This window comes from Centropristis striata, chromosome 6, assembly GCF_030273125.1.
Source record: "Centropristis striata isolate RG_2023a ecotype Rhode Island chromosome 6, C.striata_1.0, whole genome shotgun sequence".
Taxonomy (NCBI): domain Eukaryota; kingdom Metazoa; phylum Chordata; class Actinopteri; order Perciformes; family Serranidae; genus Centropristis; species Centropristis striata.
In genome coordinates, this window is record NC_081522.1 from 14,383,982 (window position 1) to 14,410,717 (window position 26,736).

At 39.2% G+C, this 26,736-nt stretch overlaps 2 protein-coding genes across 2 annotated transcripts; one reads left to right on the forward strand and one right to left on the reverse strand.

Moving 5' to 3' along the window:
- The first annotated feature begins 2,111 nt into the window (after positions 1-2,111).
- On the forward strand, positions 2,112-12,324 carry lmf2a (lipase maturation factor 2a). Its single transcript, XM_059336011.1, has 14 exons — positions 2,112-2,294; positions 6,140-6,393; positions 6,478-6,506; positions 7,581-7,774; positions 7,929-8,107; positions 8,457-8,595; positions 8,922-9,050; positions 9,133-9,238; positions 9,334-9,430; positions 9,576-9,758; positions 9,889-10,057; positions 10,738-10,849; positions 11,091-11,199; positions 11,278-12,324. Exons 1-14 carry the CDS (start codon positions 2,201-2,203, stop codon positions 11,665-11,667), a joined length of 2,184 nt encoding a protein of 727 aa, XP_059191994.1. The 5' UTR covers positions 2,112-2,200; the 3' UTR covers positions 11,668-12,324.
- Positions 12,325-12,367: 43 nt separating this feature from the next.
- On the reverse strand, positions 12,368-17,249 carry miox (myo-inositol oxygenase). The gene is made up of 10 exons (XM_059336012.1): positions 17,115-17,249; positions 16,888-16,968; positions 16,290-16,370; positions 15,591-15,753; positions 15,449-15,516; positions 13,860-13,969; positions 13,479-13,546; positions 13,324-13,373; positions 13,083-13,195; positions 12,368-12,997 (listed from the first exon to the last, which is right to left on the reverse strand). The coding sequence occupies exons 1-10, from the start codon at positions 17,130-17,132 to the stop codon at positions 12,889-12,891; spliced, it is 861 nt and encodes a 286-aa protein (XP_059191995.1). The 5' UTR covers positions 17,133-17,249; the 3' UTR covers positions 12,368-12,888.
- Positions 17,250-26,736: the final 9,487 nt, after the last annotated feature.

A 26,736-nucleotide genomic window follows, 5' to 3' on the forward strand; every position in this document is an offset into this window, starting at 1 on the left:
TTTTTTTAAAAAATGTAAACTTTTTTTTATTATTATTATTTTATTATTTTTATTATTTTTTTCCTGCGCTTCTGCGCATGCGCGGCTTTCCCGGCGCTTCTGCGCATGTGCTTTTTTTCGCTTCTGCGCATGCGCGGCTTTTTGCGGTTGTGCGCATGCGCGTCTCATCTGACCAATGAGAATCAGGGTACGGTCGAATAGTCAAAAAAATCAGCTCCTAAGTCCTTTCCTAACCACTTTTCCTTAACCTCAATGGAAAACGTCACGAGGTCAAGGACAGATGAGAAGGAGAATTCATGAGGAGTTAGGAGAAGACGATCGCGGTGTTTAGAGAATCCGACTGCACTTACACTTAGTCTACGTCATCACGCGACGGCGAATGTTGATGATGTCTTTTCTTCTCGTGACCGGTCGGCCTTACCTCCTTTCCTTTCGTAAAGGATGGTCCGGTGTATCCTATGCTAAAGGAGATACTAAAGGAAGCATTGAAGCTCCTTTCCTTAACAGTTAGAGAATTCGAACAGCTCTTATCATGGTGGCTACGATAATACTTCCGGGTCATTTCACTCAGTTAGGAAGGTTCCTAAGCAAATTTGACTATTCGAATAGTCAAAGCTTCAATGCTTCCTTTAGTATCTCCTTTAGCATAGGATACACCGGACCATCCTTTACGAAAGGAAAGGAGGTAATGCCGTCCCACAATTCCTTGCGGTAGCAGCATATAAGGCCGACCGGTCACGAGAAGAAACGACGTCATCAACATTCGCCGTCGCGTGATGACATAGACTAAGTGTAAGTGCAGTCGGATTCTCTAAACACCGCGATCGTCTTCTCCTAGCTCCTCATGAATTCTCCTTCTCATCTGTCCTTGACCTCGTGACGTTTTCCATTGAGGTTAAGGAAAAGTGGTTAGGAAAGGACTTAGGAGCTGATTTTTTTGACTATTCGACCGCAGCCTCAGAAGCGAAAAAAGTCGCACATGTGCAGAAACGAAAAAGCCGCGCATGCACAGAAGCGCAAAAGCCGCGCATGCGCAGAAACGAAAAAAGCCGCGCATGCGCAGAAGTGAAAAAGCAGCGCATGCGCAGAAGTGAAAAAAGCAGCCCATGCGCAGAAACGAAAAAAGCAGCGCATGCGCAGAAGTGAAAAAAGCAGCGCAGAAGCGCAAAAGGCCGCGCATGCGCAGAAGCGAAAAAAAACGCACATGCGCAGAAGCGAAAAAGCTGCGCATGCGCAGAAGCCGGAAAAGGCCACGCATGCGCAGAAACGCAGAAAAAATAATAATAAAAAAATAATAATAAAAAAAATAAAATAATAAAAAAAATAATAATAATAATAAATAAAATAAAATAAAAATAAATTTAAAAAATAAAAAAATAAAAAAAATAAATGTAAATAAAAGTTAAAAAAAAAAAAGTAAAGAAGTGGTGGAAGAAGTGTTCAGATCCTTTACTTCAGTAAAAGTACTAATACCACACTGTGAAATGACTCCACTCCGCTCATTTTAACTACCTAATAAACTTTTAAGTGGTTTAATTTATAAAAATGGGTAATCATTGGGGAAGTAGAATCTTGAGTTTCATGTCATTCAGACACACCAGTATTGAGATATGCAACACTTCGTGTTTTGTTTAAAATAGCGCCAGCTGCAGGCAGTTGTTATTTAATAACTTGAGTATTCTTTGGGTTATCAAAATGATTTTAATAACTTTTTGTTATGAGGGTCCATAGATGCTGTGTGCAAAGTTTGGTGCAAAATGATGAAATTGCCTAGGAGGAGTATGCCTAAGTCATTTATTTCTCTTAAGTTACATAATTTACACACAGTGTTATTACTATGCCAATAGCTATCCTTTGTTACATACTTTTTGAGTGAAATGATCAATAAATGTCATATGTTACACTTTTGGTGAAGTTTTTTGTGTTTCCTGCAACATTTGAAAAAATGAGTTAGGCGATTATTTTAACAGGGTGACGACGTGTTTTATCTGATGCTACGTGAATGCAGCATTGCGTTCAGAGGAACTGCAGCGTCATCTTGCGACCGTTCGGGTGAACTGCTCATCACCCGCTCCTCGCTACGTGTCCCCGGGCTAGATTAAATCCCGCTCCCCGCTTCCCGTCCTGATACAGGAGCAGACCACGGCGGCAACTCGTCAGTGAAAGCAGCGGCTGTCCCGTCCAGCAGCTCGACCCAGACATGGGGGAAATCACCGTGACTCGGCGCATGTTCCTCTGGAGCATGGCGGTCATCTATCTGGCTGCTTTTGTGTCACTCTACGTGCAGATACCAGGTGAGACGCACAACTCTGCTGCCTGTGTGGTGTGGAGGCTAGCTCTCTGAATTTAATTCCACTGGTATGTGTTAGCTTGTTAGCAGGGAACTTAGCGCTCCGTCTTCCTGTGCTGAGAAAGTTTCTAGACTGCTGTCAGAAAAGTATACCCACTCCAGGGTAACTTTACGAGCTAACAGCTGCCGAGAGAGACCTAACTTGTTGTAGAGATGCACACACAATAGTAGTGCATTGTACTACAGTAAGCACAAACCCCCCTGTTTTGGCGAGTTAGTCTATGATAACGCCGGTGTGATCAGATAACGTGGCTTTTTTCAAAGCGTCGTAACAAAAAACGAGGTCAGGTGGAGCGTTACTGTCAACTTCACTCCAAATTACAGACTTGAAACTTTCTCCAGTTTTTTAATTGACATTCTGAGGTCATATAAAACCAAAGATATGGTCGTTTTAATTTGATAGTACAAAAATATTTATTCAAGTGTACAAGTAGGATGGGACAAGGCAGGCGTGGCATTCGGTAAAAATGGAATAAAGGGGTCTAATCATCTAACACTGTTCTTATAAATAGACATGTTTTTATGGTATTTTTTGTTTATATTTTTATTATATTTGAATTTTACCTTTTTATATGTTTTTACCTTTTTATATATGTTTTACATGTTTCAGGTACGAAACAGTTCACTGAGCATATTTGTGGTTTTATTGTCATAAATAGTATTTTATTTCAGATTTCATGATTTTTGTGTACTTTTGGGCTCAATATGTTAATAAAGTGGGTTAAAGTGGGTTAAAAAAAAGAAAAAAGAAAAATTGAATTGAAAAGTTGTGCTGAGGGAAAAACAAATACCAAACATGGGTATAGTAAATATTATGTGGTATATAAATGGCAAATAGGCTCAGACCCCAGAGGGTTAAGGACCGGTGTCTGTTGCTTTATTTTAGTAGTCCAGCAAAGGTCCAGAAAGGAAGGAAATATATTTGGTTTAACAAAATAAGTGCCAAAATGTCCAGTGCATGGTTTTCCACAGTGCATTCCCAATTATTTGAAAGGCATTCCAAAAATGTATTTTCAGCATTTTAACAGATTTTTTATTAGGGCCCGAGCAGGCAACGACCTGCGAGGTCCCTATTGTATTTCGAATGATTCTTTATTAGGGCCCGAGCAGGCAACGACCTGCGAGGTCCCTATTGTATTTCTAATGATTATTCTTTTTATTTTTATTTTTCTTCCCCCCAAATGATCCCATTTTTCAATGCCTGAACATACCCCAAAACTCACGAAACTTTAAATATAAGTCATACCTGGCGAAAATTTTTATAATCTATTGTCATCCTGAATTTTCACCACTAGGTGGCGCTACAATAAAGGAAAGTGCGTTTTGGCTAATAACTCCCACATACTTTATCGCACATTCAAAAAACTTATATCCACGCGTTCACTGAGTCGTGCTGAATCTCGTGATATAGGCCACTCCCATTTTCGCCTACCGTTTTTTTTTCGCAAATTCGCGAAATGTCGCAAACCTACTTTTTCGAACTCCTCCTAGGCAATTTCATTGTTTTGCACCAAACTTTGCACACAGCATCTATGGACCCTCATGACAAGAAGTTATTAAAAGAATTTTGATTACCCAAAGAATACTCAAGTTATTAAATAACAACTTCCTGCAGGTGGCGCTATTATCAAGACAAAACACAAAGTGTTGCATATCTCCACATTGGTGTGTCTGAATGACATGAAACTCAGGTAACTACTTCCCCATGAGCCCCTGAGGCTCTCTGCAAAATTTTGGGCGATGACCACTAGGTGGCGCTCTTTAAATTGAAGTATTTTATATCTCCAAGTAGGTTGGTCAGATTAACACCAAACTTGGTATACTCATTGTCAATGTCCCCCTGAGGAAAACCCTTGAAGATTTCATTGACCGGCCCCTAGGTGGCGCTCTGGCGGCAGTTTAATTTAATGAGTGCCACTGTGCCCACACAATAAGACTTAAGGCAATGAAATTCATAGGGGTGGTATAGACTGGTCCCTGTAACGCACAAACCCTGACGGCAGCATGCCCCGACACGCGTGTACTGCGAGGGCCCGTTCAGTACTGCGCGCAGTCCTAGTTATTTTTATTCTTAGCCCCAAATGATTGCATATTTCACTGCCTGAACATACCCCAAAACTCATGAAACTTTAAATATAAGTCACACCTGGCGAAAAATGTTATAATCTATTGTCATCCTGAATTTCCACCACTAGGTGGCGCTATAATAAAGTAAAGCGCGTTTAGGCTAATAACTTCCACATACTTTATCGCACATTCAAAAAACTTATATCCACGCGTTCACTGAGTTGTGCTGAATCTCGTGATATAGGCCACTCCCATTTTCGCCTGGAGTTTTTTTTCGCAAATTCACAAAATGTCGCAAACCTACTTTTTCGAACTCCTCCGAGGCAATTTCATCGTTTTGCACCAAACTTTGCACACAGCATCTATGGACCCTCATGACAAAAAGTTATTAAAAGAATTTTGATTACCCAAAGAATACTCAAGTTATTAAATAACAACTTCCTGCAGGTGGCGCTATTATCAACACAAAACACAAAGTGTTGCATATCTCCACATTGGTGTGTCTGAATGACATGAAACTCAGGTTACTACTTCCCCATGAGCCCCTGAGGCTCGCTGCCAAATTTTGGGCGATGACCACTAGGTGGTGCTCTTTAAATTGAAGTATTTTATATCTCCAAATCGGTTGGTCAGATTAACACCAAACTTGGTATACTTATTGTCAATGCCCTCCTGAGGATAACCCTTGAAAGTTTTATTGATCAGCCCCTAGGTGGCGCTCTGGCGGCTTTTAATTTAAAAAATGCCACTGTGGCCAGACCATAAGACTTAAGTCAATGAAATTCATAGGGGTGGTATAGACTGGCCCCTGTAACGCACAAACCCTGACGGCAGCATGCCCCGACACGCGTCTACTGCGAGGGCCCGTTCAGTACTGCGCGCAGTCCTAGTTATTAAATGAAATGCTATTATAACGTGATCAAATGAAGCTATGGACAATACTCTTGTCTAAAATATGTTTCATTTTAGATTTAATTACATTTAACATGTATGTCTGGAATTTTTCTTTGTATGAGGCTGCTTTACTACAAGCATTTCTAGCTGTTCTGGTGATCCTGTTGATGATCTATGGTAGGCTACTGATTCTAGAAAATAAGAATCAGTAGCCTGCTAGAAGATTAGACTAGAAGATACAAGCAGGTGAAGAATTAAACAAACATAACCTGGAATAAATGCAAATTATTTATCATAACAAATGCATGTTGCTTTCATACAGTATGGCTGCTGGATTATGGTAAAAGTCATGATCATGATTATATTATATTCTATTACTAACTTTTGAAACATCGTGCATTTATTGAACTTAAAAAAAATGTGTTAACTGGATTTTCCTGAACCTTTAATATAATTCAACTGAAAAACAAGTGCAAATGTGTGTATATATAAATTAGATGAAAAAGAAATGAGATTATCTAGGTGCTAATGTTAGTGCACTTCCATAACCTACTGAAAATAACTAAACATTTTGCTAAGCTATTCAACATATTTTAGACAGTAACTTAGTAAAAAATGGGCACTGGATTCAGAACACAAGACAAAATAAAAGGCAGCACAATAATCATTTGATCTCAATTATCTTGTTTTTTTACAATCGTTGGGAGCCAAAATCATAGTTGTATAATTTGATTAATTGCCCAGCCCTCATGAACAAATAATCACCAATGGTTTGATGTGAATCACATGCTATTTATGTTGTTGCTTCCCATGTTTATCTCTTTCCAGGACTCTACGGTAATGACGGGCTGCTGCCTGCTCGTTGGCAGCTGCGATACAGCGGTAAGTCTCTGTGGGATCAGCTGCTGTCCTCTCCCACCCTGCTGTGGCTTGGACCTCAGCTTGGCATTGACACGCACACCGCTATGGAGCTTCTGTGTCTTATCGGTGCTGCACTGAGCCTGGCCGCCACACTGGTGGAGGCTCTGCGGGACAGTGTGGTGTTTTTCTGCCTTTGGGCCTTGTACCTGTCCATGTACCAGGTGAGCATCGACAGGTTGCTGTAAAGAAAGTACTGTCATGGTGTCCCTTTTCCCAGTGACCAATGTTTTCATTTTTCATTTCAGGTGGGCCAGGTTTTCCTCTACTTCCAATGGTGAGTGATGACTTATGGTTCTTTATATTTATTTATTTAATGTAATTAACACAATGGTGTTCTGCTAGCATTTTTTTTCTTCATTGTTTTTATTGCAGTTTTTGTTTCCATTCAGCAAAGCAAAATTGTCTACAAAACTAGACAAACAACAAAACAAACACAAAACATGACAGCTCTTACATAAAAGATGAACATATGGCATTATACACAAGGTGGTGGATCAGCCTTACATTACACAAATGTCATTCAGGTGCACATCAGACCTTTTTATAGAGTGGAGGAAAGGCCAGGTCCGATATAGTCCAAAAATGGGCACCACACTCTGTAGAACTGATCTACACTGTGATGTATGACGTTGGTAAGATATTCTAAAGGGATCAGATCAAAAATGATTTTGCGCCAAGCACAGTCAGAATGAACCTTGTCACTGACCCATTGCAAAAGGATATTTTTCCTAGCTGCAAACGTTAGAATATTGTACAATCTTTTGTTGACTGCTGTTTTCAAATAGTCACTTGGAAGACCTAGAATCAGGGAAATGGGGTCAATTTCTATGTTAATATGAAAAGTTCTCTCCATTTCACTTATTATTTCAGCGCAATATCTTTGAAGTTTATGACAAGACCAGAAATGATGAGTTAAGGTTCCCACTTCAGTTTTACATTTGAGACACAGAGGGGAGAGAGCAAGGTTGAAGAAATGTCTGCGGTGACGGGATATAAGTACCGGTAATCTGTGTAAAATCATAAGTTGTGTTGCTCTTGTCCGAGTGCAAATTGAAATCTTTTTAGTTAGAGACCAAATGGTATCCCATTTTCTTCATCTATGGTCGAATAGCAACGGGTTAAAGAATCCCAAGATAGTTGTGACGGTTTTCTGATAGGTTTATGTCATCTTTAGTCAACTGTTTGTAACATCTTAGTAATGTTTGTCTGCTGCTTTGCAACGAAGCAGTAGACATCAACAGATGAGAATGAAAACTGACTCCCTTGTCCACTCTTTCTTACTCTTATTTATAACTCCTCCTCTAAACGTAATTCTTTCTTGTTGGTCTTTCTATTTGTTGCTGCCCAGGGACAACTTGCTTCTGGAGACAGGTTTCCTCTGTATCCTTGTTGCTCCCCTGACATTAATCAGAGGGTCCCGAGGGGTCAGAGAGCATGATCGCGTGACCTTCTGGCTCATCCGCTGGCTGCTCTTCAGACTCATGTTTGCCTCTGGTGTGGTGAAACTGACGTCTCGTTGTCCTACATGGTGGGGCCTCACAGGTATGTAGGAGTAAATGATGCTCTTGGCACCTTAAAGTGTATTGTAGTGTGTGTGTGTTGAGGGTGTACACCCCTAAGGTGAGCTACAATTTGACTTTCCACCATTTTTAATTTTTCAGTTGATTAAATTTCATTTTCACTGTGTGTTCAACAGCTCTGACGTATCATTATGAGACTCAGTGTATCCCCACCCCGCTGGCCTGGTATGCCCACCAGTTGCCCGTGTGGTGGCAGAAGCTGAGTGTGGTGGGGACCTTCGTTATAGAGATTGCTGCGCCCCTGCTTTTCTTCAGCCCACTGCGCAGACTCAGGCTCGGGGCTTTTTACCTGCAGGTGGGTAGAAATTTAGAAACTCTAAAACTCTAAAATCTATAATTGGCAAATATAATAGCAAAAAATTGCATGGAAAGCATTTAGCTTTTTGGCCCTGACACAGCAGTCAAATGTTGTTTTTGCGGTGTGTTTTCTTATACAGTCTATATGTGTTTGGCTGATTTAATATGTTGAATCGGTTACAAAGCCTGTCAACTTTAGCTTAAGAAGAGAGCTGGAAGTGAACTCATTCAAGATTCAATGCATTCTCTTTTTATTTACGTTTTAAACAGCCGCCCAACCTCGGAATCATGGTTGTAGCTGCTTGGTTTTGTGCAGCAGAATGAATTGTTTTATTTTACTTTTGTAGGTGTTGCTTCAAGTGCTCATCGTTTTGACTGGCAACTACAATTTCTTCAACCTGCTGACTTTGGCCCTCTGTCTGTCACTTCTGGACGACCAGCATGTGCACTTCTGGCTACGGAAAGCTGACAAGATCAGCAACAATGGTAGGATAAACATAACTTCAGGCTAGTCTTTTGTTAAGTCTAAAAAAAATTAAAGAATCTGTATCACTATTCCTAAGTTTTTAAAACTTAGGATGTTCTTGAATTATTAAGTATGCATGTAATCATCCAGATACACATTTAAGTCATTTTGCACAGCTATAGGCTCAGTGTTGTTAAACTTACAATATGTTTTGTAATATGCACATCTACCTTTTAAAATGACTTAATGCATTGTGATTGGAAAATGTTTATTTGAAAAATCACCTGTATCCTACCTACAGAGGGACACAAAGTGTTTCATCTTGCTCTCTTTTTGTTCTGTTTAGACTCCAAGCTGTGCTCGTGGCTGTGTTACCTGCTGGAGCTGGCAGTCTGGTCTCTCGTGATCTTTGGATCAGTTGTATGTTTTGACCTGCAGCTGGATACAAAGAAGAATGGCATACTCTCCAGGACAGGTAGGAGCATGTGTGTGTGAACTTATGCTATAGAATTTTTTGCATTTTTTAGCCTTGTTAAAAAAAAATTCTGTCCTTGCAGCCTTCACATATCACCAGTTTAACCAGTTTCTGAAGACCGTCACTATCCCCTGTATCTGGATTGGTGTCCTCTCTCTCACCTGGGAGATGGTCACATCCATGTTCAGGTAAGGCTCTCCATGTTGATGTGTGAATGCTTGATTGTGTTGCATATTCTTTATTGCATGTTCTAAAAAATAACCTGTGTGGTGTGTTTTTCTAGGTGTGCGTGTGTCTCTGGTTTCCTGAAGAGGTTTTGTGGAACTCTCCAGTGGACTGTGCTGGCTGCCGCCACCGCTGCTATGTTCACTGTTAGTCTGGTGGGTGCTGCTGAAATCACAGCAATGATTGAACTTCATATCACAAGGCTAATGAGTCGTACAGTTGAACCTCATAATCAGTCAGAAATGTTTCCTCAAAACCGGTTGCTTTCACTCTTTATGTGACTATGTTCTTCTGTTCCAGGTGCCTTACACCTATGTGGAGTATGACTCTAATGCCAGGTTGTGGCCGGGAGTGCGTCGGGCCTACGAGCTGGTGGATCGATACCAGCTGGTCAACTCATACGGCTTGTTTAGAAGAATGACTGGGGTTGGTGGGCGGCCAGAGGTCGTCATAGAGGGAAGCATGGATGGAATCTCTTGGACGGTGAGAGAAAAATTACAGGAGAGTACAATAATACCAGGGAGGCAGTACTGACTGTCCTGCTACATGGTAGTCAGTCATGGTAGTCATGATAGTCAGTTATTCTTCACAGTATGTTTCTTTTCTCTTTTAGGAGATTGAGTTTATGTATAAGCCAGGCAACATGAGTGCATCCCCTGCTGTGATAACACCTCACCAGCCCAGGCTGGACTGGCAAATGTGGTTTGCTGCACTCGGGACTCATACACAGGCTCCATGGTTCACCAGCCTCGTCTACAGGCTGCTGCAGGGCAAAAGAGACGGTACGCATCCACAGAGAGCTGCAGTTTAATTGGCTACTGTGTTTCCTGTCACTCTTTTATTTCCCTGTGCTGAATCAATTCCTCATACAGTGTTACCTTGAATCCTTGCATACTTCCACGGTGAGCAAAATATCAGAATACAGAATAAATCCTTGATGAACAGCAAAGCTTTATCGAAAACATCTGATTACAAACTCTTAAATAACTCGTGCTTTTCATAGGTTAAAACCTTCAAGGATGCTGCCTTTCTGTTTTTTTTTAACCATTGTCAGCTTAGTGAAAAGGCCTTTGTGACATTTCTGGCTGAGTGGTGATAAGATATAAACCTAGCCTCGGATCATTGCATCGGTGTAGCTTTGCCTTACACTGATGCCCAGGCAGGAACAGTTTCAACAGCTGTTTCTCACTGTTTGTACTTAAAACCACCATATGCAGAAATTTGAAATGTCTCTTTGGCTCCTCCTAGTGGTACTCTTAAGAAAGAAAGCAAACACCAATGCACACTATTGTTTTGTCTTTACTTTAATGACAATTACATTTTCAGGTATCTTGCACAGTGTTTCAACCCATAGAGCACAATGCAGAAACTGTTTCCATGTAAATTACCTACGAGAAGAAGGAACTGTTTGTTTTTTGTAAGAACAAGACGATCTCTGAAAACTTTGTTTTATGTTCTGCAGTGATAGAGTTGATCCAGACAGATGTATCACAATATCCATTCCACCAGGAGCCTCCCGCCTACATTCGAGCCCACCGCTACAAATACTGGTTTACTAAACCAAAGGCTGACGGGTGGGTGCTCTCTCTTTCTCTCACTCTTGGATTTGATGTAACCTGTGCTGTAAGATGCCACTTTCAAAAGTTCCTGCAAGCTTTACTCAATAAACCGCACCTAACATGATTTATTAAAATTTTCAACAGTTTTGTCACTATTTCAAAATGATTTTTAGTTATGAGGGTTTAGATAGGGATTAACATACACACATCCTTAGAACATCAGGATGTTCACTGTTTGGCTTTTATGTGTTGGCAGTTCCTACCCACAGCGTTGGTGGGGGCGGGTCTATGATGAGGAATTCTATCCCACAGTGAGCCTGGGCAACGCCTTCCTGGAGAGCATGCTCAATCAGTATGGACTCAAGGTAAATTTATCTTAAAAACCCATTGTTAGATGTTCTGGAAAAAAAACAAGATGAACATTAAATGATATTCCCCTTTAGGATAAATCGCCTAGTCGTCGGACGCCCAACGGCACTGTTGCTCAGGTGGTGAGATGGGTGCGATCTCAGGTGAGAGGTGTTCCCGCACATATACTTATCTGGACCCTCATCACCTGTAGCACCATCCTCTGTCTGCTCAGAGGAGTGCAAAACAGGAACAAACGCACCGAAAGGACCCCACTGACTCATGAGGCTGCTGTGAACGATCACACAGAAAATGTACCCGACAGCTCTTCAGACCATTGTGGGAAGTCGGTTGAAAAGCAGGGAGCAGAGGACAAGGAGGTGGAGGAGGAGGAGGATGGAGAGGATGGTGAAGATGGTGAAGAAGAGTTGGATGAGGGGGAAGAAGAGGCGGAAGAAACTCTTGATGAGACCAAAGATGACTAGGCACATGAGGACGAGGATGGGGAGGAAGACAGGAAAGAAAGTTTGGAAAAAGATGCAGGTTATCCCATTATAGATTGTTATCGCCACCTGCCTTTATGAAATGTTTCCAAAATGACCAAAGAAGTTCTCCTGTGCATATTTGTAATTCCTGACCAGCCAATTATGGAAAAACAAAGTTTATTTTTGCCTTCTTTCACCTCCACCTTACTGCAGTACATTTTCAAATATCATTGTTTTATTAGACACAAATCACTTAATTCAGCAGATCTTGCCAGATATTTACTATTTAAAAGGCTGGTTGTGATTTATGTTGAACATTCAGTCTAGTCAGCAGATCAAAACTAGTGCAAGAAGAGAGAAATATAGAATTTAACTTATAATGCGGCATCTGTTTTGCCCATTAGGAGAAATGTGTGTTGCTCATGTTACTCTTTGTCTCCTGTTTAATTTGTGCCTTATCACAATGTGTGTGTGTTTGTTGTGGTGTTTTATTTCTGTTACTGTGGTCTCTTCCTGTATATACTGAACAAAAAAACCTCTGCACTTTTTTTCCCCACAAATGTGTCTTCTGTAAATGTTAGAAATGAAACAAAACATAAAATGGTTTAGTATTTTTAAAGTGTTTTTATATCACATTAAAGCACAATAAAATAAGAATGTTTTTATCTGAATATATATATATATTTTTTTTTTTAATTAGTCTAGTTAATTGTCAGTACAATATAAGTAATGTGTGTACAGGAGATACTAAATTTAGCTTCAGCGTTCCTATAAAGCAACAACACAACAAATCATTCTGAGTAACTCAACATATATAATCACCCTCTGCATCTACAGTTGAAACCAGAAGTTTACATACACTCTATAAAAAGACACATATGCTTTTTTTTCTCACTGTCTGACATGAAATCAGACAATCACTTTTCCTGTTTTAGGTCCGTTAGGATTACCAAAATTAATTCTATTTGCCAAATGCCAGAATAATGAGAGAAGGATTTTTTTAGACAATTTTTTATTACTTTCTTCAAAGTCAGAAGTTTACATACACTAACATTATTATGCCTTGAAACAATTTGGGAAAGCCCAGATGATGCTGTCATGTCTTTGGAAGCTTCTGTTTATTGACAACATTTGAGTTAATTGGAGACACACCTGTGGATTTATAGAGGCTTCTGGTTTCAACTGTATATAGCGCTTCTGCTGAATTCACTATTGTCTCTTTCACCACTTCAGTAATCCAGGACAGTACTTGTCGATCAGAGACTGGTAGTACGGCTTCAGCTTGTCGACGTCGGGCAGCTCGGTGGTCTTTGTATACAGGTCAAATTTGCTGTAAAGGATGGAAGATGCAGCTTCAGGTCAAAGGTCAAAGCAGGGAGCAGCATAATGCACACGTGAGACAAGAGCATGCTCACTTGAACTCTTGGACCCAGGGCATCATGCGCAGGTCTTTGTCATCGCACAGGTGCATGTAGTCCCCGCCAGAGTGCCAGGGGTAGAATGAATGGAAGCGAATCATGTACAATCCCTGAAGAAAGATTAGCTTCATTAACACTGCTGGTGAGGAAATCATTGCACCTTTTCTGCTCTGCTACAAAAAAAAATTGTTGGCCAAAACTTAATTTTAACAAACATTTAATAGAATATTTTACTGACCTCCTCTGGGATTGAGCAGTTGTTGAACTTCATGACTCTGTAGAGATACTCTGAAGACAAAAAGTGAAGAGTTCAAGGATGCAGACAAACAGGTACTTTCTTTTAAAGGTTGTAATAGATGTCTGTGTGTGGCTGAATGTGATGACATCTCTTACCATCATGGCCCCAGGACACGAAGACTTTATCGAGGCCACAGTTTGGTTCATAGATCCCGTATTCAGTACTGAAGGGTGGGAAAAAAAGGACTAATTCCATATACATCACACAACTAGTATAGGTGTTGCGGATAGTTGTACTGAAATAAAAAGGGTTAATAAAGCAGAACACTTATAATGATTACTGCATACAAAAACAAAGCACTATTTTGTTCTATTCATTACAACTGATGGACTACACATATTGAAGATAAATCAAAGAAAATCAAAGAAATTCAGAGGTCTTACAACTTACGTCGTAGAAACCTTGAAAAACATCTCCTTAGTGTTAGGGGTAGACCTTAAATTAAAGAGTTTGATAATGTATATGAAAACACCAACTTATAATTGAGATTTTTCTCATCTGGGTTATCCAGGAAGGTGTTGTCTCTGAATACGATGGAGTTTTGAAACTTGCAGCCCAGTGGGAAGGTGTCGCCCACGACGGCCCACTGCAGAGCACACATACACAAAGTTTGCATTAGAAATCATTATATATTTCTCCATTTATATAATATAAAATAAAATGTCACAGGTTATTGTAATATTGTTAATTAGCTAAACCATTTTTTTACTATTAAATTTCATCCCATACAGTAGTTATTTGTCGGGAAAAATAATCAAACAACTTTAGAATAACTACTGTATATCCCTTCCACCCCAAGATCCCAAAATCCCAATAAAAAAAACAGTAGCAGTAATGCATTTGATTAAAAAATATTAAGTAATGGGGGAAAATAATCATAAATCGCAATAAAAATATGTTTGGTTCAGGGAATATCGTAAAGCATGTAGCTTTTTATTTTTGTATAATTGTTTTCTGTTTCCTTCTCCAGCCCACATCAAACAATTTAGCTAGATTCCGAATCTTGTGGTTTATTATCTACTTTTAATAGATTTTGTAAACTGTGTCTTTCCATTTGATGAGCCTCTGGTTTCAGATAGTTTTCTCTATCGCTACTCTTAAAATTCTAAAAACATACGCTTGCTATTTAAACAGTTCGAGCATGCATCTAAAAAAAACAAAACTGATTGAAGAAGGGTCATTGAAATAACAATTAGTGTCTTGGGAAGACAAAAAATACTCTGAAGTCAAAATAAAGGTAAATTTGACTGTAGAATGTAGACATTTAACCAATATAGTTATTAAACTGTGATCGTAATTTAGCCTCCATAACGTGACAACACTCTCATTGATGGATTCAGCCTCCGACTCTAGCCTGTGATTGGTTGGTTCAAATGAGCGTCACTGCATTAAAAGCAGGATGGCGGCAGAGCGACAAGTTTTTCAGCTTATGTATCGGCCACACCAGACAACACATCAGTCAGAGAACAGTTTTAAATTCAAGAAATTATTTTGGATTTCTTTCAGGTAACTGTAACTGCGTTTTGAGTTTGGGGAATCTTGTGTTTGTTTTGTTGGCCTCAGGTCAACCTGAGATAATTTAAGATTTCAGTATGTCCTAACTATAAGGAAATGTAACCACAGTTCGGTAACGCTTTATATTAAGGTCCTTGTAATAACCATTAATTAACCAGTAATAAGGCCCTTGTTAGTCCTTACAAGATGCTTATTAACATTATTGTGTGTTCAGAAGCTTATATAAGTGTTAATATATGGCATTACAAACACCCATGGCATTACAAACACCCATGACCCATTATGTCTTTGCCATGCCTTTATTAATCTTATTTTGTTTGCTTATTGATATTAAAATATACTTTATTGCTCATCTATTATAAGTTAACTATGCTTTTTGCAACTACCGGATCTAAAGCGAGAACAATGCCTTATTACTTGTTAATTAATGGTTATTAAGGACCTTATTATAAAGCGTTACCCACAGTTCTAGTCTCTTGGGCTGCCTGGGATTTGGGAAAGTTGGTGACATTATTTCATGTTGTCCTTAATACCAGACCATGGATCCTACCTGAGGTTCATCCCAAAGAGCCATTATCTTCCCAACGTCATGGATCAGACCCACCAACTGGAACCAGTCTAAGGAGGGATACACATATTTGTTTATGGATGTACTTGTACAATGTGTGTATTTCTGTCTCTCTCTATGATACCTTTGTCTGGGTGTGCTTGGCGGATGCCCTCAGCAGTCTGAAAGGCGTGAAAGGAGTTGGGAAAATCCACATCTGGATCAGACTCGTCCACCAGCTGGTCTAGAGACATGATGGCGTCCATCATCGTCATCTGAGTGTGGTTGCAGCTGTTCCATACAGAGTGCTGCAGGATGGCAATAGCATCAATGCAGAGTTTTTTTCTGAAATTTGGTAGGAAAGCTCCCTAACACCCCTAAACATTTTTTTTTAAATATTGATTTCTTTTGAATTTTAAAGTTGGTCTGCAATTAACTTGCAGTTCATGTGTTATAGAAAGCTTCTGTAGCTGGTCACATCCATAACACAGGACAGTGTCCATGTGTAACCTTAGGGGAAAGTAAAATTTAGGTTAAACAAACAACAGACAGAACATCTGTTGGCTCTTTGCCTTTGGCTTTTACTTCAGACGTGTGGATGCATTCAGACAGAATGGATAACATTTGTTTGCTTGGTGTGACCGGATCACGCTGACATCTAGAGCAAAACAGAAATTCGCAAAATACAAAGAAAACACGAAATCAGCATAATGTAGTGCAAACAAGTTGCACCAAATAGCATTATTGATTTTAGACAGAAAAATATCTCCCCAATTCCTCATAAAAATGTCTTTTGTTGCTGAATGGTATATGCGCTTGCTGTTTGTGCTCCTGATTTACTCACCTTTTGCTTCACAAAGTCTAGTGTCTGATTGGTGTGCATCAGTTTGTATGTGTTGAACACACGGTCAATTAGACTCCCACTCTGAAATACACAAACACATGGAACACAATAATAGGTTTACAGCATCTCAGTTTTTATAACATGTTTGAATACAAATATCTTAAGGACAACTTTTTATATATTTCTTTGCCACAAACTATTATAAGAATTAAGGAAAAATAGGTTGTACAAAACATGCACCGCTTTTGAAAATAAGGGACAACTGTCTGCATCCCTGCCCTTGGGAGAAATCATCAAAGAAAACCTCCTGAGATGCACTTTTTTTTAGAAACTTGCTTATACTACATTTATTATTTAATTCCTTCCTGATTTCCTTAGTAGAAAATATACAGTCAGTCAGACTGTAGTCCAGCCATCAAGACCATTTTTACCATTTCTTGTCAAATCAGAGTTCACAGTTTTATCCATTTAAAAACACTTCTTGATCAGACAATTTGTGTCTTTGCATAACACTCCAATGACTGTAATAAATTCTGGATTAAACAATAAACCAATGAAGAGAACTGTCATCAGCTGATTAGGGACTATGAAAACTTACCTCAAAGTTCCTGTAGTCTTCCTTCTCTTTGGTTCCATTTGTCTCCAAATTTGGCCGATATGCCAGAGAAGGGTCGGGACCCTACATTTGTAACAGCAGGCAGTGCAGAAAACGCAGGTTTTACAAAGATAAATAACATGTACTTTCAAAAGAAAATGAAGTAGTAAATTAGTCTGAAAAGAAGTTGAAATAGATAAAGATGTAAAAAGTATTAAAGCCACACATACGATGTTGATGACACTCATGGCTGACAGATGAAGTCTGTGTTGTGGTGTGTCGTTCCTCCTGCTTGTTTATATGCTGCCAGTTTGAAGGGTAATGCTTTCAACCTGCAGCGTAAGCCTACATAAAGTGCACCAGTGTTCAGTCACACTTTAACCAACCTTCACCTAATGGGGTACCCTGCATTGAACCTTGGCCTTGTGTGCATGTGTGTTTGTGTCTGGGTGTCCCTCCCTGCAAGAGTTTTTTAACTGTCAGCAGGTAGCCTGTTTGGACTGATGTAGGATGACTCAGGACTTCTTTGTTCGACTGGTAAATGTATTTTTTAAGTATATACAATTTTTGGTAACGCTTTATAATAAGGTCCTTAATAACCATTAATTAACAAGTAATAAGGCATTGTTCTCGCTTTAGATCCGGTAGTTGCAAAAAGCATAGTTAACTTATAGTTAACTTATAATAGATGAGCAATAAAGTACATTTTAATATCAATAAGCAAACAAAATAAGATTAATAAAGGCATGGCAAAGACATAATGGGTGGGTCATGGGTGTTTGTAATGCCATTATTAACACTTATATAAGCTTATAAACACACAATAATGTTAATAAGCATCTTGTAAGGACTTACAAGGGCCTTATTACTTGTTAATTAATGGTTATTACAAGGACCTTAATATAAAGCGTTACCCAATTTTTTTCTGGGAAAAAACACCATTACACATATCTAATGATGTCAAACAATACAAAAAATTAGAAAAGCTTTCATGGATATATTTTTATTTCCAGGTATTGACCACATTACATAACAGGATTCTCCGGTAATTCTTAGTATTAAATGTCCTTGCTGTAACTTTGATCAAACAGATAAACAACGTTAGTAGGGACAGATTAGGAAGAACTCTGTTTTGTTTGTTTTACCTGAGGTTAGGTTTACCAAAGAGTCTCAGTGTATTTTCGTTTACTTCAGGGGTGGGGGCTTGGCCCTGCTCTGAAATCTGATTGGGCAACTTCGACTTTGTCCTAAAATCTCAAATTATTATCTGAATGTGGTCAAGTTAGATAGAGCAACAACAAGCCACCAATTTCTTTAATTTAAAGGGTAACTAAATTTACACATCACAATTTAATTTCAACACTTGGGGAGTACCACTAACGTTTGAAAATGAAAATGAAAAGTGCTTGAGGCTACACTAGCATAGCACAAAGAGACTGTATAAAAGAAGTAGGTGTAACATCCAGGTCTGAAAAGTATAATGTTAATGCATGTGCCATAAACCTGCATTCGTTCTTTTCGCCAGCAGGGGGCGACACCAAATGATGAGAAAATGACCCTACTTCTTACTTGATTTACTACCTCAGAAAACATTTTCCACATGAGTTATTTTTAATTAAATAGTTGTGAATGTTTTTGGTTTACTTTATGGAAGCTACTGTAACAGTGTTGGCAGCAAATTTGAATAGTAGCAGGTGCAGTCAGGTTGCCAGTATAGGTGGGTATTAATCTCAGTCAGTCCCTCCCTCTGTGAAAGAACAATCTAGTGGCACAAAATGTCAATTTGAGGCATCAAAACAGGAGTCCACTAACCAGTGGGGAAAGTCACAGTGACTATGTCCCATATATATATATATATATATATATATATATATATATATATATACATATACATACATATACATACATATATACATATATATATATATATATATATATATATATATATATATATATATATATATACTCAGATGACATAATGAGCTAACTACATTATGGAAAGTTAAGGATTTTCTTTTTTTTAAATTGGTTTAAACAAACAATCTCTTCACTGCACAAACGTATTGTATATTGCTTGTTTCAGTCTGGCCCATTAATAAGGAGGTACAATATATGACTATATTGGTCATTGGTTTGGACTTTCATTTCCACTATGGTTTACTCTCATTGGCCTCTGGTTTGTGTGTGTGCGTGCTTGCGTGCATGTACATATGTGCATACATACCGTAGTAGTCCAGATTATTCAGATAATCATTATCACTAACATGGTGTAAGACACATTTTCCAATCATAAACTATATGGGCATTAAGATTAAAAAGGTAACACTCACACCTCAGGCTGCTGTCAGACAGATTCAATACACGTGAATGTTTGACTGGAGTTTTATTACACATTGCCGCTATTATAAAAACAAAGTGTTAGATGAAAGCAACACAGATAGTTTACAAAAGGACACTTGTACCTTGAACGGGCGCTCACATGAACATTTAGGAAAGTGGGATGTGTACAGCAAAATGGTTTCATTAATAAGTATAAGTTAAATAACACATTTTAAAAATTCAAGTCATACTGTATGTAAAGAAGAATAAAGTGCTTTCATGCATTCCTATTAACATTTAACTATGGACACTGTTATGCTGAACTGACACACAGAATAGCAGAAGACTATAAAGCTTAAAATAACACTTTCATAGTCAACATTCACAGTGATGCTTGATTTTGGATGGATAAAAGGCAAAACATTACAAGGCCTTACAAATGATTAAAGCAATTAAGGCTCAAAAACAGACTTTATAGTGACAAAATCACAATCCATCATAGATGCACAGGTAAAAAAAAACACTACAGTACAGTTGTCCTTGTTAAGAGACGAGCCAGAGCATCGTCAGACAGACAGCGTCACGACAGATCATGGATTAGGGTTAGTGGTTATTTTGGCTAATTGTGTGCTGTGGGGTTTTGGGTGAAGGGTTAACAGGGTTTGATTGGAGGTTATTCTTGGTTTCTGTATTCTTGGTTCTCAGTACGTAAAGCTACTTGTTTGCAGAAGGAGATGACGGTGCTTTTAAGAGACTGGGCGGATTAGCTACGAGCAAAAGAACATTAAGTTAAGATCAGCAGGATCACGAAGGATGACGATAGTAGACATTAGTCAGGTCGGCCAGCTTTACGCAGGCTTCTCACATTCACAGATTTCCTGGTTGACATACATTGTGACAAAGGGGTTGTTGTTGTTGTTGTTAGTGTAATAATATGCCAAAACACGTAGTTTCACTGCAGTAAACTGGCAGTAATGGCCAATAATGCTGTGGAAGTCTCCCCTTTGTGCTGGCCCACACCTCCATTAAGTATTAAGTATTAACAATACAAAAATTCTGCTATGTTACAAGCAATTTTTACCTCTGTAGGTTATGATAACATTGTACTTTTTCCAGATGTCAGCTATTTATTTGATGGGTACAATGTTAATATTACCAATGAGAGTGAAAACTAAAAGGGCACTTGGAACGTATCCAACAAAGCCTGACTCCATATCTCACAATTTTAACACAAATTAAATATAAACTGTGTATCCTCTCTGAAATCTAATGGGTTCTTCCTTGGCCCATGCTTCACCCTTACACCAAGTTTTATGAAAATAGGGCCAGTGGTTTTACTGTTATCCTGCTGACAAACAAATAAACCAAAACTGAAAATATAGTGGAATTATGATTATCTTAATCATACTTTTGCTACTAAACAGCTGAGATCAGATGATACATCAAGGACCAACCAGGACTCCTCAAAATCATCTGTATATAATACTCATTTGATACAACAGATATTTTTGGGGAGAAAAGTCATGTTCAACATAACAAAATAAAAAGTTAGTTAAAAAACGTGGCAAGTTACAAAAATGTTGATACTGAACATAGATCTGAGGAGTGCTTTTAGCCGTAGCTGTGAGGACTGCGAGGGTTAATGGGGGAGGAGTCTTCCCTCCCGCTCTGTCCAATCAGCTGGTAGAGACGGTGGCTGAGGTTCTGAACCTGACAGGTGCCTAGGACGCACCCCACCCGCATCAGATGGCTGTGGCCCCTGCCACCGCCACTGTTGGCGTGACGACGACCCCGTGACCCACGCTGCCACACCGGCGCTTCCCAAAGCACACTGTCTCTTTGGTCAAGCAACGGGTCGGACAATCTTGGCGGGGGCTCTTTGTGCAGCAGGGCCATCCAGATGATATGTCTGTCTCCCTCTGGGATGTGGTTGTCAACAGCAGCAGAGAGATCAGACTCAGTATGCATGATGGCGGTGTCAGAAGACTTTCTGGCTAAACTCAACCTTAGAAACAGAGGAAGAGAGGGAAAATGTTTAGATGCAATGCACACACACACACACACACACACACACTGGGCAGTCATGAGCATGTCAGCTGCTTGTGTTTCTGAGTGAAACTGAATCGCTACAACTTGATGAAATGCCTCATAGGAAGTCAGGCTTGTACTGCAGGAATGTCCACTGTGCTCAACCTGTGGTCCCTTTTTCCTTTTTTTTCAAGGAACAGACAGAGAAAGAGTGAATTGAAAGAGAACGTGAGAAGGAAAGATAGAAGGAGAGATAGACAGAGGGTGGTGAACAGGTGGGTAGCTCTATCTCTGTATGTGGGGCAGCAGGAGCTCAGTCTGTGGGGGCTTGGAACCCAGAGGGTCGCTGGATTAAGTCCCTACATGAACTACATGAACCAAGTATGCAGTTCAGACTGGGAGCTGGAGAGGTGCCAGCTCACCTCCTGGGCATTGCTGAGGTGCTCTTGAGCAAGACAAGGCCCTGTGTGGCACTCTGACATCACTCCATACATAATGCGTAATGCATATAGTTTCTGTTTGAATCTGTGTATGAATATATAAACAATATTGAACAATAAAACAGTTTTGTTGTATCCTTTTATTGGCAGCTGAACAGAGGAACACCTGCAATTTGTCAATTCTACTTTGTAGTATATCTAGTATATGTTATAGTGTACAACGTACAACCCTGATTCCAGTTGGAATGTTGTCTAAAACATATACAGAATGTGATCATTTGCTAATCCTTTTTGATTGAAAGCTGTACAAAGACAATATATGAAATGTCTTGCTGGCATGTGTTAGTTCTTGAATTTACTCTGAATGGTGCTAAACTCTGCAAAAAAAACACCTCAGACCTAAGTTTGTGACATTGATAAATATGTCTGACCAAAAAAAAACAAACAGTAAAGAAGCATGTTTCCTAAAACGTCATAGTGTTCCTTTAAATATCTGAGACCACTAAATACTGCGTACTCATCCTTACCTGCAAATACAGTTAAAGAGTGACAAGCTGTTTCTTTTACATGCCCCTTCGTTAATCATTACAAATTTTAGTTTAAAATGCCTACTTAAAAAATAGATTATTTCCAGTTAATCAACAACATCTTAGCTGATGAATGTTACGACATGGGAGGGAGAGAGCCAGAAAGTGACCACAGAGCACAATGCAGATGGAGGTAAGAGGCTCCTACACCACCACTCCTGTCTGAAGCACTTTCTTTCTCACTTCCCTGCTGTCTCATCTTACTTTTTTCTCACGTCCTCACAATACCTTTTTTTTTTTTCATTCATCCCTCACGCTTTCTCAGACGTTCAAGAGTTCAGCAGCCAGAGAGAGAGAGACAGAGAGAGAGAGAGAGAGAGAGAGACGCTCTGTTTGGCCATGTGACCACTCAGAAATTATGCAATACTTAGTATAGATCTTGTAAGGTAGCAGGGGACAAAGAGCGTTTGGTGCTCTACAGCTTTCACGCTCAGCTCAACCCAGATGCTGGGATTCGGGGCATACCGAACAACATATGTAACCAACTCTTATGTAAACACAAACTTACCATATGTTAGGAATGTAGTTACATATATAAAGCTGTCCAACCACTAGTCACAAGCTGTTCATTACAGAAGGTTAGACTGGGTATCTGAAGGTCATTAAAGGCTTCAAAGGCACTAAATTCAGTGTCTTCTTCTTTAAGAAAAATGCTTATACAGGTGGCATTAATTTAGCTACATCCGTCAAGGAAGTGTTTCTGGTTTGGTTTGCTTGTCCGATTGTTTGTCAGCAGGATTACAGAAAAACTATTAGCCTGACTTTCATGAAACCTGGTGGAAGGGTATAGCATGGGCCATGGAAGAACTCATTACATTTTGGAGTGGATCTGAATCATGGCGCAGATACACACACTTTCGTTAACATTGTGAGATAAAGCATTTGTGCTGCAATAATGTGCTGTCAGAATAATAGGAAAATTAAGTTTATATCTTATGGCTAATCTGATCTATTGGCTTTGCTATTCATTATCACACAAATACTGGAAACCGCTATCAGCATGTTGTTCATATACTCTGAGCAGCAAAGCACAACACATACACAACTCTGCAGTATCCATGTTGTTTCCACAATATGACTTGAAGCTCATGAACACACCAAAGTAGGAAGAATGACTTCCCGAACTTGGGAAATGGGACAAGTGAATGCAGCATTGACCTTGCCCGAGTGCTATTCTAGTTATTTCCATCATTAGAAATAATTGTTATGTACTGAAAAATGTGATTTAATACAAATAATCAGGCATTAAACGGCATTCTACGAATAATTTAAAAGGTTTTTCAGGTGCTTTTTAAGTTAACGTAGGTTAGGTCAGGCAGGTGTTAAGTTGATATTCTTAATGTTCGGTTCTTGTTAATGTTAAAGGGGTTTGTTTGAAGTTTCAGTGGCATTTGGTCGAAAACGTACTGCGTGTACACACACACCTCCCAATTCACAAGTGTTGGCTTTTCATGAGGTGAGAAACAAAGAATAAAAGGAAGGGGACGGATGGAGCGAGATAATGTTTGTGCTTGTTTGGTGTGAAAAGTGGGCCAGAATAACATATGATCTTTATCCTGTAACTAATACTGACTGGTATTCTGATCACTCTTCTGGCCGGACACCTTGGGCTCTCACTGCCAACACAGACAGACACACACACACACTTATTCATTCGCTCGCCCAATCACTGACCAACTCACTGTTGGGTTATACCAGCGACTGGGAGCTTGTGAGATTGCCCAACTCTATTAGCTTTGAATTGTTTTAATGAATGCGGAATTCTGGCAGTTCTGGACAAAAGTCACACAGGCACACACACACACACACACACACACACACACAGGCATAATGTTGGTTGGTGGGGCGTAACGGGGCAGAAACGTGCAAGTGGCATGTGACTGGCAACAAATAAGATTCACCAGTGTTAAAACATGCTCACATATAAACACTTGCATACAATGTATGCTTTACATTTGCAAGCTCAGGTGCACTGTTCCCTCGTCTTTATCTCTCTGTTACATACAAAAAACACACATTCATGGTTTAAAGGCCACCTGTGGCTAGGTATAAAACAGTTTTCTCCAGAGGGAAAGGCACTTGACTCCAAAGTGCCTCCCAGGACAAGAAAATGTAGGCCACTGAACTGTTTGCAAGTGTAACACAAACAAAATAGGTAGAAATATCTCTGCACAACGAATAACAAAGTTGTATGTCTGCGTCAAAGGCATTTAATTTATACAACATGACAACTTTACTTAACACGCTCACAATGACAAGTCTCAAATGGCACTATCTGACTTAAGTATGTTAAGTATGCTAAGTAGACACATTAAACTTTTGACCTGATGATAGTGCTTAATCAAGTCAGAGGATCACCAGAGTTATTTGTATTTATCCTTTAGCTCAGTGATCATGCAATAGTTTAACTCAAAAGAAAAATGTCAATGTCATTGTAGCTCTAGATGAGAAGTAACCACATTAGGATTCATGTCCGTGCAAACTTTTCTGTCCATACATCCAATCATTGCAGAATTTCATTGTGATTCAAAGCAGTGGGCAAAGCAACAGGCCAAAGTTTCTATCAATAGATATATGTCATAACACTGCATGATAACTGTATCGTATGAGTACTGTATGAGTTATTTCTATACCTCTCTCTATACCTGTCTTTCTCTCTCTTTTGTGATGTGTTTGTGTGTAGTATATGGCTTTGCTGGTTGTGAACCAGTGGAGAGTCTGAGGGCAAAAGGAGCTTCTTCAACATTCCTCCCAAGTTAGAGCGCAGCATGGGGTTCTTCTGAGGGGAACTGGACACACACACACACACACACACACACACACACTGTTTCACTAACAGTTATTGTTGCAGGATCTACTCATTATTTCCCCCTCCTGTCTTTTCTAAATTAAAACCAGTTCCTTTCATTTTTCATTTATTTTCCTTAAGGCACGTTAGATGCCAGTGACAGTATAATGTCACATCCATTAGAGTTTAAACACTTTCTATTCTTACTCCTCTTTCTCTTTAGCCAGGATATTTTTTTTTTACATCTGTTGAGCCCAAACCCCCAATAAGTGCTACTTAAAACTTACCATTAAATAGTCAACTGGAGAAAAAATAAAATTTCAAACTTGTATGCAGAGATGAAGACAGAGTGTTAAATTGAATAATATCTTAACTTGTTATTGTTCCAATGCTTTATCCATATATTAAAGAATCTCTATTAAAGATTCTCCTTTTCCTGCGCTATTCAATTATCCAGCCAAACCTGATAAAAGCAGGCATGCTAGTGATGTTGGACTAAAGTTATATATCTAACGATTTAACTAAATTATTAGGTTACTGTAAAATAAATATGATGCATGGGTCTGCATGTGACAGTTATTTTCTGCTGTGCCTGCAGCACTGGATCACAAGAAGACATCAACAATTACCACAACCTTCAAACTGCTGCCTGTGAAGAGAAGAGAAGAAGAGAGTGGCGTGTTTGCTGCTTAGCCCCTCAGTATGTACATGTATCCTTGTCCCAAATCCCACTAAATCACCCTCACCTCTGTCTCACCTCCTGCTGCTTAGAGGAATTGCCTCATTTGGCTGTTGGACCTTTTTCTCACATTAATGACTGCCAGACATGCATTGGTCTTCACCAAAACAAATGATTATTTTCACAACTGATCAACCTGTTTATTATTATTTTTCTGATTAATTGATTGATAATTGTAGTGACATGTGTCCCATAGCCCAAAGTGTTTTGTTTTGTTCAACCAAAAGTCCCAAACTCAAAGATTCCTCCAATAACACAGACCAGAGAGATGCTGTAAATCGTTACAGTGATTAAGTTTTGTGTCTTATCAAAGACACAAAACATTGCATTTGCATTGCTTTTGCATTGTTTGTGCCAATTAACTTATTAATTAATTAAGGAATTGTTTCAGCAATAAGCACTGTCATCACATAAATATGCCGTGAAATAAAAGCTTTATAATTTGGAAGTTTTCCTCCACAGAATTGATGGTTTATGGTTTTCTGATTGTCAAAGCAGACAAATAGGCAATATTATATATGAATGAATATAAAAGCAAAAATCAAATCCTCCAAAACGGCTTGTTGTATGGACATGCATGTGGTACCACTGATGGAGAATAAAGTAATAGTGATTAAATTATCATTTATATGTTACTGTTTTACTACACTACTCTACTTGCCTCTAAATTTAAAGTGTTTTGAAATTTAAATATTTTCGCTACTATAATTTGACCCATCATGACATGGAAGAACCCAAACCAAAGATGACCAAAGGTAAAAAAAGCATTTTCAGTTTACTTTCTGTAACTCTGGAGAAACTGGCCTCGCACTTGATTTACAACTGACTGACTGACCTGAATCAAACTTTGCCAAGGGGAGCAACAACATAACATCGCCGACACGCTTCAGTGTGTGAATAGTGAGTGAAGTACCTCTGTCTGTGAGTGAGGCTCTGCAGAGTCAGATCCCG

Excerpts from the sequence above, each read along its gene's own strand:
- lmf2a (XM_059336011.1), top strand. The coding sequence starts at position 2,201 with ATGGGGGAAATCACCGTGACTCGGCGCATGTTCCTCTGGAGCATGGCG. Across the intron at positions 8,596-8,921 it reads TGACAAGATCAGCAACAATG|ACTCCAAGCTGTGCTCGTGG; the intron begins GTAGGATAAACA and ends TGTTCTGTTTAG. Across the intron at positions 10,058-10,737 it reads GCTGCAGGGCAAAAGAGACG|TGATAGAGTTGATCCAGACA; the intron begins GTACGCATCCAC and ends TATGTTCTGCAG.
- miox (XM_059336012.1), bottom strand. Across the intron at positions 13,547-13,859 it reads GAGAAAAATCTCAATTATAA|TACTGAATACGGGATCTATG; the intron begins GTTGGTGTTTTC and ends CCCACCCTTCAG. Across the intron at positions 13,196-13,323 it reads ACTGCTCAATCCCAGAGGAG|GGATTGTACATGATTCGCTT; the intron begins GTCAGTAAAATA and ends ATCTTTCTTCAG.